General features: G+C 43.2%; 1 protein-coding gene across 2 annotated transcripts in view; it reads left to right on the top strand.

Moving 5' to 3' along the window:
• The window catches only part of LOC131105801 (anthrax toxin receptor 1-like), a 32384-nt gene that overhangs the window by 9318 nt on the left and 8792 nt on the right, over positions 1-14274 (top strand). Inside the window, exons 9-14 of one of the 2 annotated variants that reach the window (XM_058054183.1) lie at positions 34-94; positions 5378-5476; positions 6502-6571; positions 12106-12184; positions 12413-12508; positions 14198-14236. In XM_058054183.1, the coding sequence (XP_057910166.1) occupies positions 34-94; positions 5378-5476; positions 6502-6571; positions 12106-12184; positions 12413-12508; positions 14198-14236 (444 nt within the window). Of the gene's footprint in view, positions 1-33; positions 95-5377; positions 5477-6501; positions 6572-12105; positions 12185-12269; positions 12325-12412; positions 12511-14197; positions 14237-14274 lie in introns of those variants that run through there. The other variant, XM_058054184.1, reaches the window with a different exon arrangement.

Raw genomic sequence — 14274 nt, 5'->3', positions numbered from 1 at the left:
TTATCTCATCAAACTGTCTTGGGATGCTCTCAGATCATTAAGAAGTCCTGCATCGAGATCCTCGCAGCTGAGCCGTCCAGCGTCTGTGCAGGAGGTAAGGACTGTGTTGTGTTCAAGGTTCCATTCTTGAGACACCACCAAAACAGTGTGTGTGTGTGGGTGTCATCTAAAAGCCTCTGGAGTGGAACATGAAGTTGAGTAATCGCACAGATGCTTATGGCCCCGCATGGTGACACACAGCGTATTGTCATTTGTGGCCGGGGGAAAATTAGCATAGTCGCTTGGCCCCCCCAGCATGTGGGGCCAAAAAGGGGAGGAGGCAGGATGGGAGTTGGTCAGAGGAATTAGCCATGAATCTTTAAGCATGGCTTCCTCCCTGGCCTAGTTTTTTTTCCACATTGTATATGCTAAATAGCCGCTCTGGCTACTTCAGCCTCTACTTAGACTCGTTCGCTCATGTTTGCTTGGCTGGCCTTTGAAAGGAAGGCACTGAAAGGAAGAAGAAAGGAAAAACACCAAATGATCCTTAATGTGCGTCCAGTGGGATGGATGAGCTTTGACATGACCTTATTAGGACTCACTTAGGAGAGAGTGCATTTGGAGCTAGCATGTATTATGGGAAGTGAAGGACTTGCAGCACCGTGCATTGGATTTGTTCTTTAAGCAATGTTGGAATGAGTGTTGGGCAAATCACTTTCCATTAGTGACCGAAAACCAGTCTGTATCTGGTGTGACCGCTGTTTGCCTCAGTATAATAAAACATAAACATAATAAAACATAATAAAAGTGAAACACTTACTGTAAATTCCGGACTATAAGCCGCTACTTTTTTCCCAAACTTTCAACCCTGCGGCCATTCATTCATTCATTTTCCGACACTTTTTCCTCACAAGGGTCGCGGGGGTGCTGGAGCCTATCCCAGCTGTCTTCGGGTGAGACGCGGGGTACACCCTGGACTGGTGGCCAGCCAATCACAGGGCACATATAGACAAACAACCATTCACACTCACATTCATACCTATGGACAATTTGGAGTCGCCAATTAACCTAGCATGTTTTTGGAATGTGGGAGGAAACCGGAGTACCTGGAGAAAACCCACGCATGCACGAGGAGAACATGCAAAGTCCACACAGAGATGGTCGAGGGTGGGGAAAGACAAAATAAGAAGCCAAAAAGTTACCACTTCCACACAAAACAGGAGGAGAACTCATTCATTTTCTACCGCTTATCCTCAAAAGGGTCGCAGGGGTTGCTGGAGCCTATCCCAGCTGTCTTTGGGCGAGAGGCGGGGTACACCCTGGACTGGTCGCGAGCCAATCACAGGGCACATATAGACAAACAACCATTCACACTCACATTCATACCTATGGACAATTTGGAGTGGCTAATTAACCTAGCATGTTTTTGGAATGTGGGAGGAAACCCGAGTACCCGCAGAAAACCCACGCATGCACGGGGAGAACATGCAAACTCCACACAGAGATGGCCGAGAGTGGAATTGAACCCTGGTCTCCTAGCTGTGAGGTCTGCGCGCTAACCACTCCACACCGCTGTGCAGCCCACCTTCTAAATACAGATTTTTTAATTATTAGAGCCCTCCAGACATGAAATAACACCCCTATAGTCACCTTTATGCTCCTGTTACGCAATATAATAGACATAATTCCAGAAAATAAGACATAAAACACATAGACAACTTGATTACGACTATCTAAACATGGATTTTAACATTTATCCTTCCATCTGTTTTCTATGCCGTTTATCCTCACTAGGGTCGTGGTTATGCCTATCACAGCTGTCTTTGGGCGAGAGGCGGGGTACACCCTGGACTGGTGGCCAGCCAATCACAGGGCACATATAGACAAACAACCATTCACACTCACATTCATACCTATGGACAATTTGGAGTCGCTAATTAACCTAGCATGTTTTTTTTGGAATGTGGGAGGAAACCGGAGTACCTGGAGAAAACCCACGCATGCACGGGGAGAACATGCAAACTCCACACAGAGATGGCCGAGGGTGGAATTGAACCCTGGTCTCCTAACAAGTCAAAATAATACAAGTAATATTATAATACAAGTAAAATTACTTGTATTAGCGTAATGCAAATGTGCAATATTTCCATCACTGCCTCTGTTACTACTTGTATATATCTTGTATATATCTTGTCTTTTTTTACTCTACTTTTTTAACTTGACTATTGCACTGAAAGGAGAAGCTCTCCAATCTCATTGTACAGCTTGGTTAATGACAATAAAGGACATTCAAATATCATTATTTTATCATATATTTTAAAAAAAGCATTGCAGAGGCTTGAGCACACAAGAAAATGTCAATGGCTCTAAGCACTCGTTATAATGGTGATGATTAAAATCTGGTCCGTGCATGCTGAATTTCGAATGTACCGATATCCACTGTTCATAATAGCGCAAAAAAGAAAAAAAGAAAAAGAAATCACACAGCAATGTAACGTTTCAGGAAGCCAATACTCCCATTAACCGAAATGGAACCCCAGTTCATGTTATTGTTGTAGCTATACCAAAATAGCCGCTTAGCTGTAGGTGGCGTTAGATTTTTGCACAATGCTGCATATGCTTAAATGGGGAGGAAATTAGAGCGTTGAGAAGCAAAATAATGAGTGTCCTCATGTGATAATTAATTTTGGTTTCTTGCCAGAGCCTTAACGCATCATCCGACATATAATATTCTCCAACAGCCTCATTTATTATTCGATTGATGACTAGCCGAATGGTCAGTGAACTAAGAAACCCACTTAAACCAATACTTGACTCTGGCCTAATTAATGAATGGGCAGCGACTGGAACGCGTGTACGATTCCCCGGTCTTTGTTTTTAAATTAAGCCTGGCAGAAGCAATCGCAGTTTGTTGTTTACGTGCAGCGGTCGGCTTTTTACACGGCGTCTCTGTTTATTGCATCGATGCTATTGTGTTCATGTGTGCTAGACAGGCTTTTTAGTATGTGACCATGTTCTTTAAGCACACACACACACACACACAGGCGTCCCTCACACTGATGTGAAGTGACCAGATCGAGCTGCCTGCAAACAGGCCATCAGACTGGACAGTGAACGTTGGGCGGCACTATCAGACATGACAGCACTGATTCCACACACACACACACACACACACACACACACACGGGATGAGAACCTGAGATCTAACATGACAGCAGAGATTGCTGCTTTCATTAGCGTCTGACCCTTTCGTTCGTTCCTCCGTGGCCCCTCCCCTGTCGTTCGCTGTCCCGTCGCACTAACGTGATTGAAGAACCGCCGTTCGGACAAGACGTACCCCACTTTTCTTGCAGCATAACAACAACAAAAAGCACACACACACATACACACACATGTCTCATTTGGATGGTGTCGCACACATTCATGCCCGTCAAACATTCAGGTGAAGATGGGTGTGGACATGAGGTCACAGAGGCGCGCGGCAACGTACGTATGTGTGGTACGAGTCAGTGGGGTGCCACCAGTCTGTGTCCAGCATGTTTCTGACAGCGTATTATGCGTATTATTATGGCTCGACAAATTTATTTTAAATTCCCCTGAGGCCAGACGGTAATTAGCGTTCAACCTTGTCTAACTGTATACGCTGTATACGGTGAAATATAAATTATTACTACAATGCAGGGATCTGGAATAAGTTAAGCAATGATGGCTGTGATTGTTGTGGTCATGGTGCAAAAACATAAAACAGACCTCAGGAAGAGGGCGGGCCAAACAGGAAATGAGTATGTTTTGTTGCGTGCCATGCCAATGTGTGTATGTGCTTGTGTGCTGCGGTCAGCATTCTGATGTTATCTCATGTCAATTAACCAAAGACGCTTTGAAGCTGTAATCATCTTGCCGTGTTTACATAAAGTGCTGCATTTGACTTTTTTTTTAAAGAGACATGTTACTATTATATTATAATAAGTCTCATGGGTGCCATGATAGTGTATTGTAAGCATTCATTGGGTGCTGGAGCCTATCCCAGCTGTCTTCATTTTCTACCGCTTTTTCCTCACGAGGGTCACGGGGGGTGCTGGAAACCGGAGTACCCGGAGAAAACCCACGCATGCACGGGGAGAACATGCAAACTCCACACAGAGATGGCCAAGGGTTGGGAAAGACAAAATAAGAAGCCAAAAAGTTACCACTTCCACACAAAATAGGAGGAGAACTCATTCATTTTCTACCGCTTATCCTCACAAGGGTCATAGGGGTTGCTGGAGCCTATCCCAGCTGTCTTCGGGAGAGAGGCGGGGTACACCCTAGACTGGTGGCCAGCCAATCACAGGGTACATATAGACAAACAACCATTCACACTCACATTCATACCTATGGACAATTTGGAGTCGCTAATTAACCTAGCATGTTTTTGGAATGTGGGAGGAAACCGGAGTACCCGGAGAAAACCCACGCATTCACGGGGAGAACATGCAAACTCCACACAGAGATAGCCGAGGGTGGAATTGAACCCTGGTCTCCGAGCTGTGAGGTCTGTGCGCTAGCCACCCACGATTAAACAATTAAAGAAAATTGCAAAACTCTGTAAAGTATAAAACATTTGTGCTTTAAAACAATTATTGAAATAAGATTTTTGCACAGGATTGCGCAACGTGCAGCAGTGTGTCATTGTGTGCAGTGTCTTGTGTGACCTTTTAGGACTCAGTGTCACGTATACACCCTGCTGTGTTTTTTACGCAGTGATCTTCACGCCGGAGCTCTGAAATGTTAAAGGTGCGACCGATGTTCACTTCTATTAGCCGAGATGATGCTAGAGGTGTCTCTTGATGCTTCAACATCACTCTCCAAAATGCAAACAAACGAGTTGTTTCCTCACACAAACACACACACACACACATACGCAGACGCCATGGCACAATGCCACAGGTAAGGTCAGACCCACTTTCACAGCGCCTTGTCCTTGTCAGCCCCACAGGCATGTTTTTCAACCAAGTGTTTCCTTCCCGCTCGCGAGCATATGCTGAGTAGCAGCCGCATAGACACTGCAGCATATGCTAGCAAGGCCCTGTCAGTGCACTTTAACGGCGCCCGAGGGGAAGTAAAGGTCAAAGACGCACACGCACCATGCACACACGTCTCCTGGCTACGGGAACATATTTTGGAATACAAGCACTTTGAGCTTGAGCGCCATTGGAGCATATTATAAGCCTTTCCACACGTACATGCACAGGCACACACATGTAAACAAACCGTAATGAGGCGTGCACAAGAAAAAGTCAATGGCTGTAAGCACTCAGTATTATGGTGATCATAATGGTGATCGGTTCCATTTTTGAGGCAAGGTCGCTGAAATCATAATAATCTGTCGTCATGTTCATATGCTTGTTTTTTATCACAGAGAGCTTCCAAGTGGTGGTGAGAGGCAACGGTTTTCTTCAAGCCAGAAACATCGACCAGGTTCTCTGCAGCTTCAAACTCAATGACACACACACGGTTGGTGAGTTGGATCAACACAACACAACACAACACAACACACACGCATCCGTGGTTGCAAAGTAATGATCCCAGTTTCAATACAATAAAGGGGCTTATTGTTGACCTTTTTATTCATTTTCTACCGCTTTTCCTCATGAAGGTTGTGGGGGGTGCTGGAGCCTATCCCAGCAGGGTACACCCTGGACTGGTGGCCAGCCAATCACAGGGCACATATAGATAAATAACCATTCCCACTCACATTCATACCTATGGACAATTTGGAGTGGCTAATTAACCTAGCATGTTTTTGGAATGTGGGAGGAAACCGGAGTACCCGGAGAAAACCCACGCATGCACGGGGAGAACATGCAAACTCCACACAGAGATGGCCGGGGGTGGAATTGAACCTTGGTCTCCTAGCTTTGAGGTCTGTGCGCTAACCACTCGACCGCCGTGCCGCCTGAATTTATTTTATTATATATATTTTTATTGACATAGTGCAAGATTTCATTTTTTGACTTTTTAAAAAGTATTTTTTAATTTCATTTTTCATAGTTTTTAAAATCATTTTATGTCATTATTGATTACATTAACATGATTCAAATTCTTTATCCGTATAATTTCAATTTTGATAACAGAATTGTCCATACATGCAAACTCAACACAGAGATGGCCAAGGGTGGGGAAAGACAAAATAAGAAGCCAAAAAGTTACCACTTCCACACAAAATAGGAGGGAAAATTCATTCATTTATTCATTTTCTACTGCTTATCCTCACGAAGGTCGCAGGAGTGCTGGAGCCTATCCCAGCTGTCTTCGGATGAGAGACTGGTGGCCAGCCAATCACAGGGCACATATAGACAAACAACCATTCACACTCACATTCATACCTATGGACAATTTGGAGTACAACATGAAATTATGTGTGTAAAAGTAAACATTCAGCATATGCAGAATATGCAGTCTTCTTCTTCATCTTTTCCCAAGTTCTTGATTTTTCCCAGGGTGGGATGAAGCTGAAATAAATTTCCGTAATTTTTTCTGCAGATGAGAGACCGGCCGGTATCGAGGATACGTTCCTTCTCTGTCCTGCTCCTGTTGTGGAGGAGGTGGGAAGGTAAGTGGTATTTATTTACTCATATCAAACTTTCCACTTTTCATATTTATCGTCAGGCAAACTCTGCAGCCGCATCTTCTCCCCATATGTGTGCGTGAGTCCGACTACTTTTGTCCTTCACAACAAAGTCAGCGAGTGTGTGCGATCAATCACAGTTTGTCACTGCTAACGAAGGCAGACACCAATCACGAGGGGGCTAACAGGAGTAGAGCCCAGGAACACGACTTAATGAGCTCCTCTTGGATTAGACCTTCACAGCCGCCCCCCATGTGTGTGTATGTGTGTGTGTGACGGGGGGTTACGTGCCGATCGAAGTGTGATCCCAATCTGTGGCTGACACTTTCAGCATCAGAGAAGGAGTGTGAGGAGAGGCACCCGGCGAGTGTAAAGTTTCCTCTAAGCGTTTGCAGTTCTGCCCAGGGTGATCGCGAGCGGAGCTTTCTGGCGGGGGGGGGGCGTACGTAGCGCGGCTATGGGCTGAGCTCCAAGTGGACCGGGGGCCCAGCAGCATTCCCCGGGCCCGACTGCCCCGGAGTCGTGTGCATAATTATACACTGCAGCCTCCGGCTTCAGACACCTCCCAGTCATCATCTGTCTTGGTGCTGTCACTCAGATTTCTTGCGTGATTTGAGTTCATCTTGTGTTCCGAAGACATGGACACGGACATTTTAAGGAGGAATTCAAATACTGTGGTCTATATATATGCGTTTATGTAAAATAAGTCATCATATGAGAGACATAATTACATTTGTATACAATAATATAAATAACAGAATAGCAGTCAAATTAAAAATAAGAATGTTCTCCAATTGTCTACATTTTCATAAAATTGAACCAAAAAATTCAAGTTCCAATATCCTCAAAAAAAAGGCTTGATTTGCTCTCCTGTACAGTGCCTTCCGTGTTTTTTTAATTTGCGTTTATCTTAGCTTATCTTATCTTATTTTTAATGTTAACGTATGATGTCATATTTTCCTCATATTGACCCTTGTGCGCCTCTAGTAATAATAATAAAAAAATATATATATAATATATAAAAAATAATAATATAAAAATAATATAAAAATAATAATAAATAATACATAAATAATAAATAAATAAATAAATTCATGTAATTTTCACAATAATTTAATTTTTTTGACCAAATAAACATGCTAGGTATAATTGTTAAACATGTTAATAAATGTACAATTTAAAATACGTGTGTATATATATATATATAAATGTGTGTATATAAAAACATGATGTATAATACATAAAAAAATTGTACCATAATGTAAGTAAAACATTACAATGCACTGTATATAGTTTCATCTGGATACAAGCTAACACTAATAATCTAATAATATATAATAATAATCTAACTAATAATCATTTTGCTCGAATATTTAGAATAGAATAGAATATATAGGACAAATATATTTAATTAACATCAGGTATTTTCTTTTCTTTGTTGAAAAAATTTTTCAATTCAATTTTATTATATATATATATATATATATATATATATATATATATATATAATGAAAATGAATACATAAAATTAATTAATATCAGGTATTTCAATTTTTTTTCTTTGTTAAAAAATGTTTCAATTCAATTTTATTATATATATATATATAATACAATAATAATAAAAATGAAAATGAATAAAAAAATAAAACTATAAAAATTATAATTATATAATAATATATTTTCCTTCAGCCACCTACAAAAAACCAATCCTATTATGAGTGCTCTGTCGGCCCTAATGGTTCAAAGTATGATGTGTCATGGTATACTGCCTGAAGGAGTTGTCTTTCCATTAGTACAGAGTCAGCACTGCATGACACCCTTGTGTCACGCTAGTAAAGGGGAAGTCAGCTGTGAATGGCTGAAGGGCCCAAAGAGGACGCCGACAGCTGCCTTTCACACAACAGCCATAACATAAGGCACACTTTCCCCATCCAATACGATCTGTTACCCTTACAGGAAGTGAGCGTGAGACAGATATGGAGGGTCTCCTAATTGATCAAAAAAGGGGACGGCTTCAGGCTGCGGTCAGGTTCTTCAACACCAACCGTCAATCCAAGCCTGTCAATCAATCCCACCCTCGGCCATCTCTGTGTGGAGTTTTCATGTTCTCCCCGTGTATCCGTGGGTTTTCTCCGGGTACTCCGGTTTCCTCCCACATTCCAAAAACATGCTAGGTTAATTAGCCACTCCAAATTGTCCATAGGTATGAATGTGAGTGTGAATGGTTGTTTGTCTATATGTGCCCTGTGATTGGCTGGCCACCAGTCACATGGTGTTGTGATATACTGTATGTAACTGATGGATTGGTATTTCAGAAGTGAAATGAGGTTTATTAGATTAACACAGAGCCGTACGGCGCAGGAGTGGTTAGCACGCAGGCCTCACGGCTAGGAGACCCGAGTTCAATTCCACCCTCGGCCATCTCTGTGTTGAGTTTTCGTGGGTTTTCTTCGGGTACTCCGGTTTCCTCCCACATTCCAAAAACATGCTAGGTTAATGAGCCACTCCAAATTGTCCATAGGTATGAATGTGAGTGTGAATGGTTGTTTGTCTATATGTGCCCTGTGATTGGCTGGCCACCAGTCCAGGGTGTACCCCGCCTCTCGCCCCAAGATAGCTGGGATAGGCTCCAGCAAGCCCCTCGACCCTTGTGAGGATAAGCGGAAGAAAATGAATGATGAAATGAATGAATCTACAAATTCATTATAATATATTGAATAACTGAACAACATGCCGAGGGTGGAATTGAACTGGGGTCTCCTAGCTGCGAGGCCTTTGCTAACCACTCGCCCACCGTGCAGCCCTGTGTGTTAATCCAATAAACCTTATTTCACTTCTGAAATACCAATCCATCAGTTACGTACACTATATCACAACACCATGTGACTGGTGGCCAGCCAATCACAGGGCACATATAGACAAACAACCATTCACACTCACATTCATACCTATGGACAATTTGGAGTGGCCAATTAACCTAGCATGTTTTTGGAATGTGGGAGGAAACCGGAATACCTGGAGAAAACCCACGTAACATAAACAGTTTTTTCATTAATAAGTCGCAGAAACAGCCAACCTATGAAAAAAATCTTTACTGAACGGGTGAATGGATTTGTTTGTTAGCGACCAAAAGAAAACAAATAGCTGGCAGCCGAAGGAGAAGTTGTGAAGGAGGCAGCTGTGGATTGTAGTTTGGGAGAAGAATGGAGAAAGGCTTCTTGTGCTGCACTGATGGTTCGAGGGGGGACGGACACAAACAAGGGGGACATTGAGCTTTGGAACTGAGCAAGGGAGTAACAGGGGGGAGGTCACTCCAAGGTGGGGTGGGGATAGACAGCGTGGGGGATGGGAGGAAGAGGACCTTTCCTGTTCTACATCCCTTTAGCAGCATCGCTTTCTTTAAGAACCCCCCTAATCCCCCCCATCCCCAACCCCACCCCTTACTTCCTCACTGAGACTTCTGCCCTCCTACAATCCCCTCTATACAATTGCTGCCACTGACTCGGGGAGGAGGACGTTGGCGGTGCAGGTGCCACTCCAAGACCCCCCCCCCCCCCCCATCGTCATCTTGTCGGGGGGGCATGCTGCTATCAATCTGTATCAATCATCATCTCCACACTATATGTGTCTTTGCCCTGTGTGTGTAGTCACATCCGGAAGGACTGCAGTCAACACGGATTTGAGTGAAGACGCCATCAATGACTTCATTCTGTCAGACAAGACTCGGGTAGAACAGGAGGGGATTGATGAGGGGGCACCAGCAGCCTAAAGATCGTCAATATCAGCCCGACATAAATGTTTGATTTTGGAATTCTTATCAATGCCAGTGGATACCCAAATACCGTCGTTTGCAAAATTAGGCACCCATGACAATTTTTAATAGTAAAATATTGGGTGTTGGTAGCTACTATTTCATTGTGATATACTATACATAACTGATGGATTGGTATTTCAGAAGTGAAATGAGGTTTATTGGATTAACGCAGGCCTGCACGGTGGAGTAGTGGTTAGCGCGGGTCTCACAGCTAGGAGACCCAAATTCAAATCCACTCTCAGCATGTTCTCCCCGTGCATGCATGGGTTTTCTCCAGGTACTCCGGTTTCCTCCCACATTCCAAAAACATGCTAGGTTAATTAGCCACTCCAAATTGTCCATAGGTATGAATGTGAGTGTGAATGGTTGTTTGTCTATATGTGCCCTGTGATTGGCTGGCCACCAGTCCAGGGTGTTGTGATATAGTGTACGTAACTGATGGATTGGTATTTCAGAAGTGAAATAAGGTTTATTGGATTAACACACAGGGCTGCACAGTGGACGAGTGGTTAGCACAGGCCTCACAGCTAGGAGACCCCAGTTCAATTCCACCCTCGGCATGTTGTTCACTTATTCGATATATTATAATGAATTTGTAGATTCATTCATTTCATCATTCATTTTCTTCCGCTTATCCTCACAAGGGTCAAGGGGCTTGCTGGAGCCTATCCCAGCTGTCTTGGGGCGAGAGGCGGGGTACACCCTGGACTGGTGGCCAGCCAATCACAGGGCACATATAGACAAACAACCATTCACACTCACATTCATACCTATGGACAATTTGGAGTCGCTAATTAACCTAGCATGTTTTTGGAATGTGGGAGGAAACCGGAGTACCTGGAGAAAAAACACGCATGCACGGGGAGAGAGATGTTTGAGGGTGGAATTGAACTTGGGTATCCTAGCTGTGAGGCCGCCGCTAGCCACTTGACCACCATGCAGCCCTGTGTTAATCCAGTAAACCTCATTTCACTTCTGAAATACCAATCCATCAGTTACAGTATATCACAACACCATGTGACTGGTGGCCAGCCAATCACAGGGCACATATAGACAAACAACCATTCACACTCACATTCATACCTATGGACAATTTGGAGTGGCTAATTAACCTAGCATGTTTTTGGAATGTGGGAGGAAACCGGAGTACCTGGAGAAAACCCATGCATGCACGAGGGGAACATGCCGAGGGTGGAATTGAACTGGGGTCTCCTAGCTGTGAGGCCTGTGCTAACCACTCGTCCACCGTGCAGCACTGTGTTAATCCAACAAATGATTTCACTTCCATCAGTTACGTAAAGTATATCACAACCCACGCATGCACGGGGAGAGAGATGTTTGAGGGTGGAATTGAACTCGGGTATCCTAGCTGTGAGGCCTGTGCACTAACCACTTATCCACCGTGCCTATATATGATATTGTTATAGATTTTTCCTGTGCTCTTTTCCTTTTGCTCTCATAGCCTCAAATAAATAAGACGTCATTACAGTAAATGTTGAGGTTTGTGGTTTCCGAGCAGAAGGGAATGAAGTCTGCAAGGGAGTCAACTCCCCTGACCTCTTTGCGGATTTTGTAAAAATGTCGATGTCAGCATTTTGAGAGTGCAAGTATGGACAGAGCACTTGGAGGAATGTGCAAGCTGCCTGTGGGAAGCGTGTAGCGTGTACACCAAATGGAAGTCACCAGGGTGTTGTGTTTTCCGCAGGGTGATCTACCTGCAAGTGAGCATGAACGAGGGCATCTCCTACATCAGCAGCTCAGTTCACATCACGACTACTGAATGTGTAAGTACATCACGTACAAAGTACACAACGACACACGTTTTTACACTTAACTTTTCCTTTCAAACTTCTTTTGGATTCTCTCCAGTCTTCTTTCTTCTCTTCTTTCTGACGTCTCCTCTGTTGTGTCATCAGAGGAGGCTGTGAGTACTTTTTGGTGAAAGTTGATCCATTTGACTTTCTGATTTTGATGTGATGTGAATTCATCATTCGTGGTTTCTTGTGTTGCAGTTTGACGGCACCATTGTGCTTATTTCCCTGCTGGTGGTGTTCTTGCTCTTGGCCCTGCTGCTCCTGTGGTGGTTTTGGCCTCTCTGCTGCACAGTGGTAAGATCCCACGTCAGCATTTGCTGACTATAAGTCGCACTTTTTTTCATAAGTTGTCGCTGTTCCTGCGACTTATACTCCAGAGCGACTTATAAATGAAGAAACTGTTTATGTTACATAAACACTGGGCGCCTTTTCTGTTCATGTTTATTTTTAGTGTAGCTGAATAAGCATTGTGTTAGCATATCTTACACCTATTCAGCCTGTTCTCTATTCTTTTATTGTTAGAACTTGCCTTCTAAGAGGACGTAATGTCTGTTTTTTCACCCACAAAAAATGCGACTTGTACTCCAGTGTGACTTATGTATGTTTTTTTTCTACCTAATTATGCATTTTTGGCCTTGTGCGACTTATACTCCAGTGCGACTTACATATGTTTTTTCTACCTAATTATGCATTTTTGGCCTTGTGCGACTTATGTATGTTTATTTCTACCTAATTATGCATTTTTGGCCTTGTGCAACTTATACTCCGGAATGACTTACGTATATTTTTTTCGACCTTATTATGCACTTTTGGCCTTATACTCCGGAACGACTTACATATGTTTTTTCTACCTAATTATGCATTTTTGGCCTTGTGCGACTTATACTTCAGTGCGACTTACGTATGTTTTTTCTACCTAATTATGCATTTTTGGCCTTGTGCGACTTATGTATGTTTTTTTCTACCTAATTATGCATTTTTGGCCTTGTGCAACTTATGTATGTTTTTTTCTACCCAATTATGCACCTTTGACCTTGTGCGAGTTATACTCCGGAACGACTTATGTATGTTTTTTTCTACCTAATTATGCATTTTTGGCCTTATACTCCGGAACGACTTACATATGTTTTTTTTCTACCTAATTATGCATTTTTGGCCTTGTGCGACTTATACTCTGGAATGACTTATGTATGTTTTTTTTACCTAATTATGCATTTTTGGCCTTGTGCGACTTATACTCCGGAACGACTTACATATGTTTTTTTCTACCAAATTATGCATTTTTGGCCTTGTGCGACTTATACTCCGGAATGACTCATGTATGTTTTTTTCTACCTAATTATGCATTTTTGGCCTTGTGTGACTTATACTCTGGAATGACTTATGTATGTTGTTTTCTACTTAATTATGCATTTTTGGCCTTGTGTGAATTATACTCCGGTGCAACTTATGTATGTTTTTTTCTACCTAATTATGCATTTTTGGCCTGTTGCGGGCGGCACGGCGGTCTGGTGGTTAGTGCGCAGACCTCACAGCTAGGAGACCAGGGTTCGGTCCCCGCCCTCGGCCATCTCTGTGTGGAGTTTGCATGTTCTCCCCGTGCATGCGTGGGTTTTCTCCGGGTACTACGGTTTCCTCCCACATTCCAAAAACATGCTAGGTTAATTGGCCACTCCAAATTGTCCATAGGTATGAATGCGAGTGTGAATGGTTGTTTGTCTATATGTGCCCTGTGATTGGCTGGCGACCAGTCCAGGGTGTACCCCGCCTCTCGCCCGAAGACAGCTGGGATAGGCTCCAGCACCCCCCGCGACCCTCGTGAGGAAAAAGCGGTAGAAAATGAATGAATGAATGGCCTGTTGCGACTTATGTATGTTTTTTTTTTACCTAATTATGCATTTTTGGCCTTGTGCGAGTTATACTCCGAAGCGCCTTATAGTCCAGAAAATACAGTAATATGGGTTTTATTATCTAAACCCACAGGTGATCAAAGAACCTCCTCCTCCGCCTCCTCCAGAACCTGTGAGTCAAACATGAACCATGAATCAATATAAGAATCA

Source organism: Doryrhamphus excisus, chromosome 2, assembly GCF_030265055.1.
Source record: "Doryrhamphus excisus isolate RoL2022-K1 chromosome 2, RoL_Dexc_1.0, whole genome shotgun sequence".
Classification (NCBI taxonomy): domain Eukaryota; kingdom Metazoa; phylum Chordata; class Actinopteri; order Syngnathiformes; family Syngnathidae; genus Doryrhamphus; species Doryrhamphus excisus.
The sequence above is the reverse complement of the archived record's forward strand: the minus strand, read 5'-3'. Positions and strand labels throughout refer to the sequence as shown.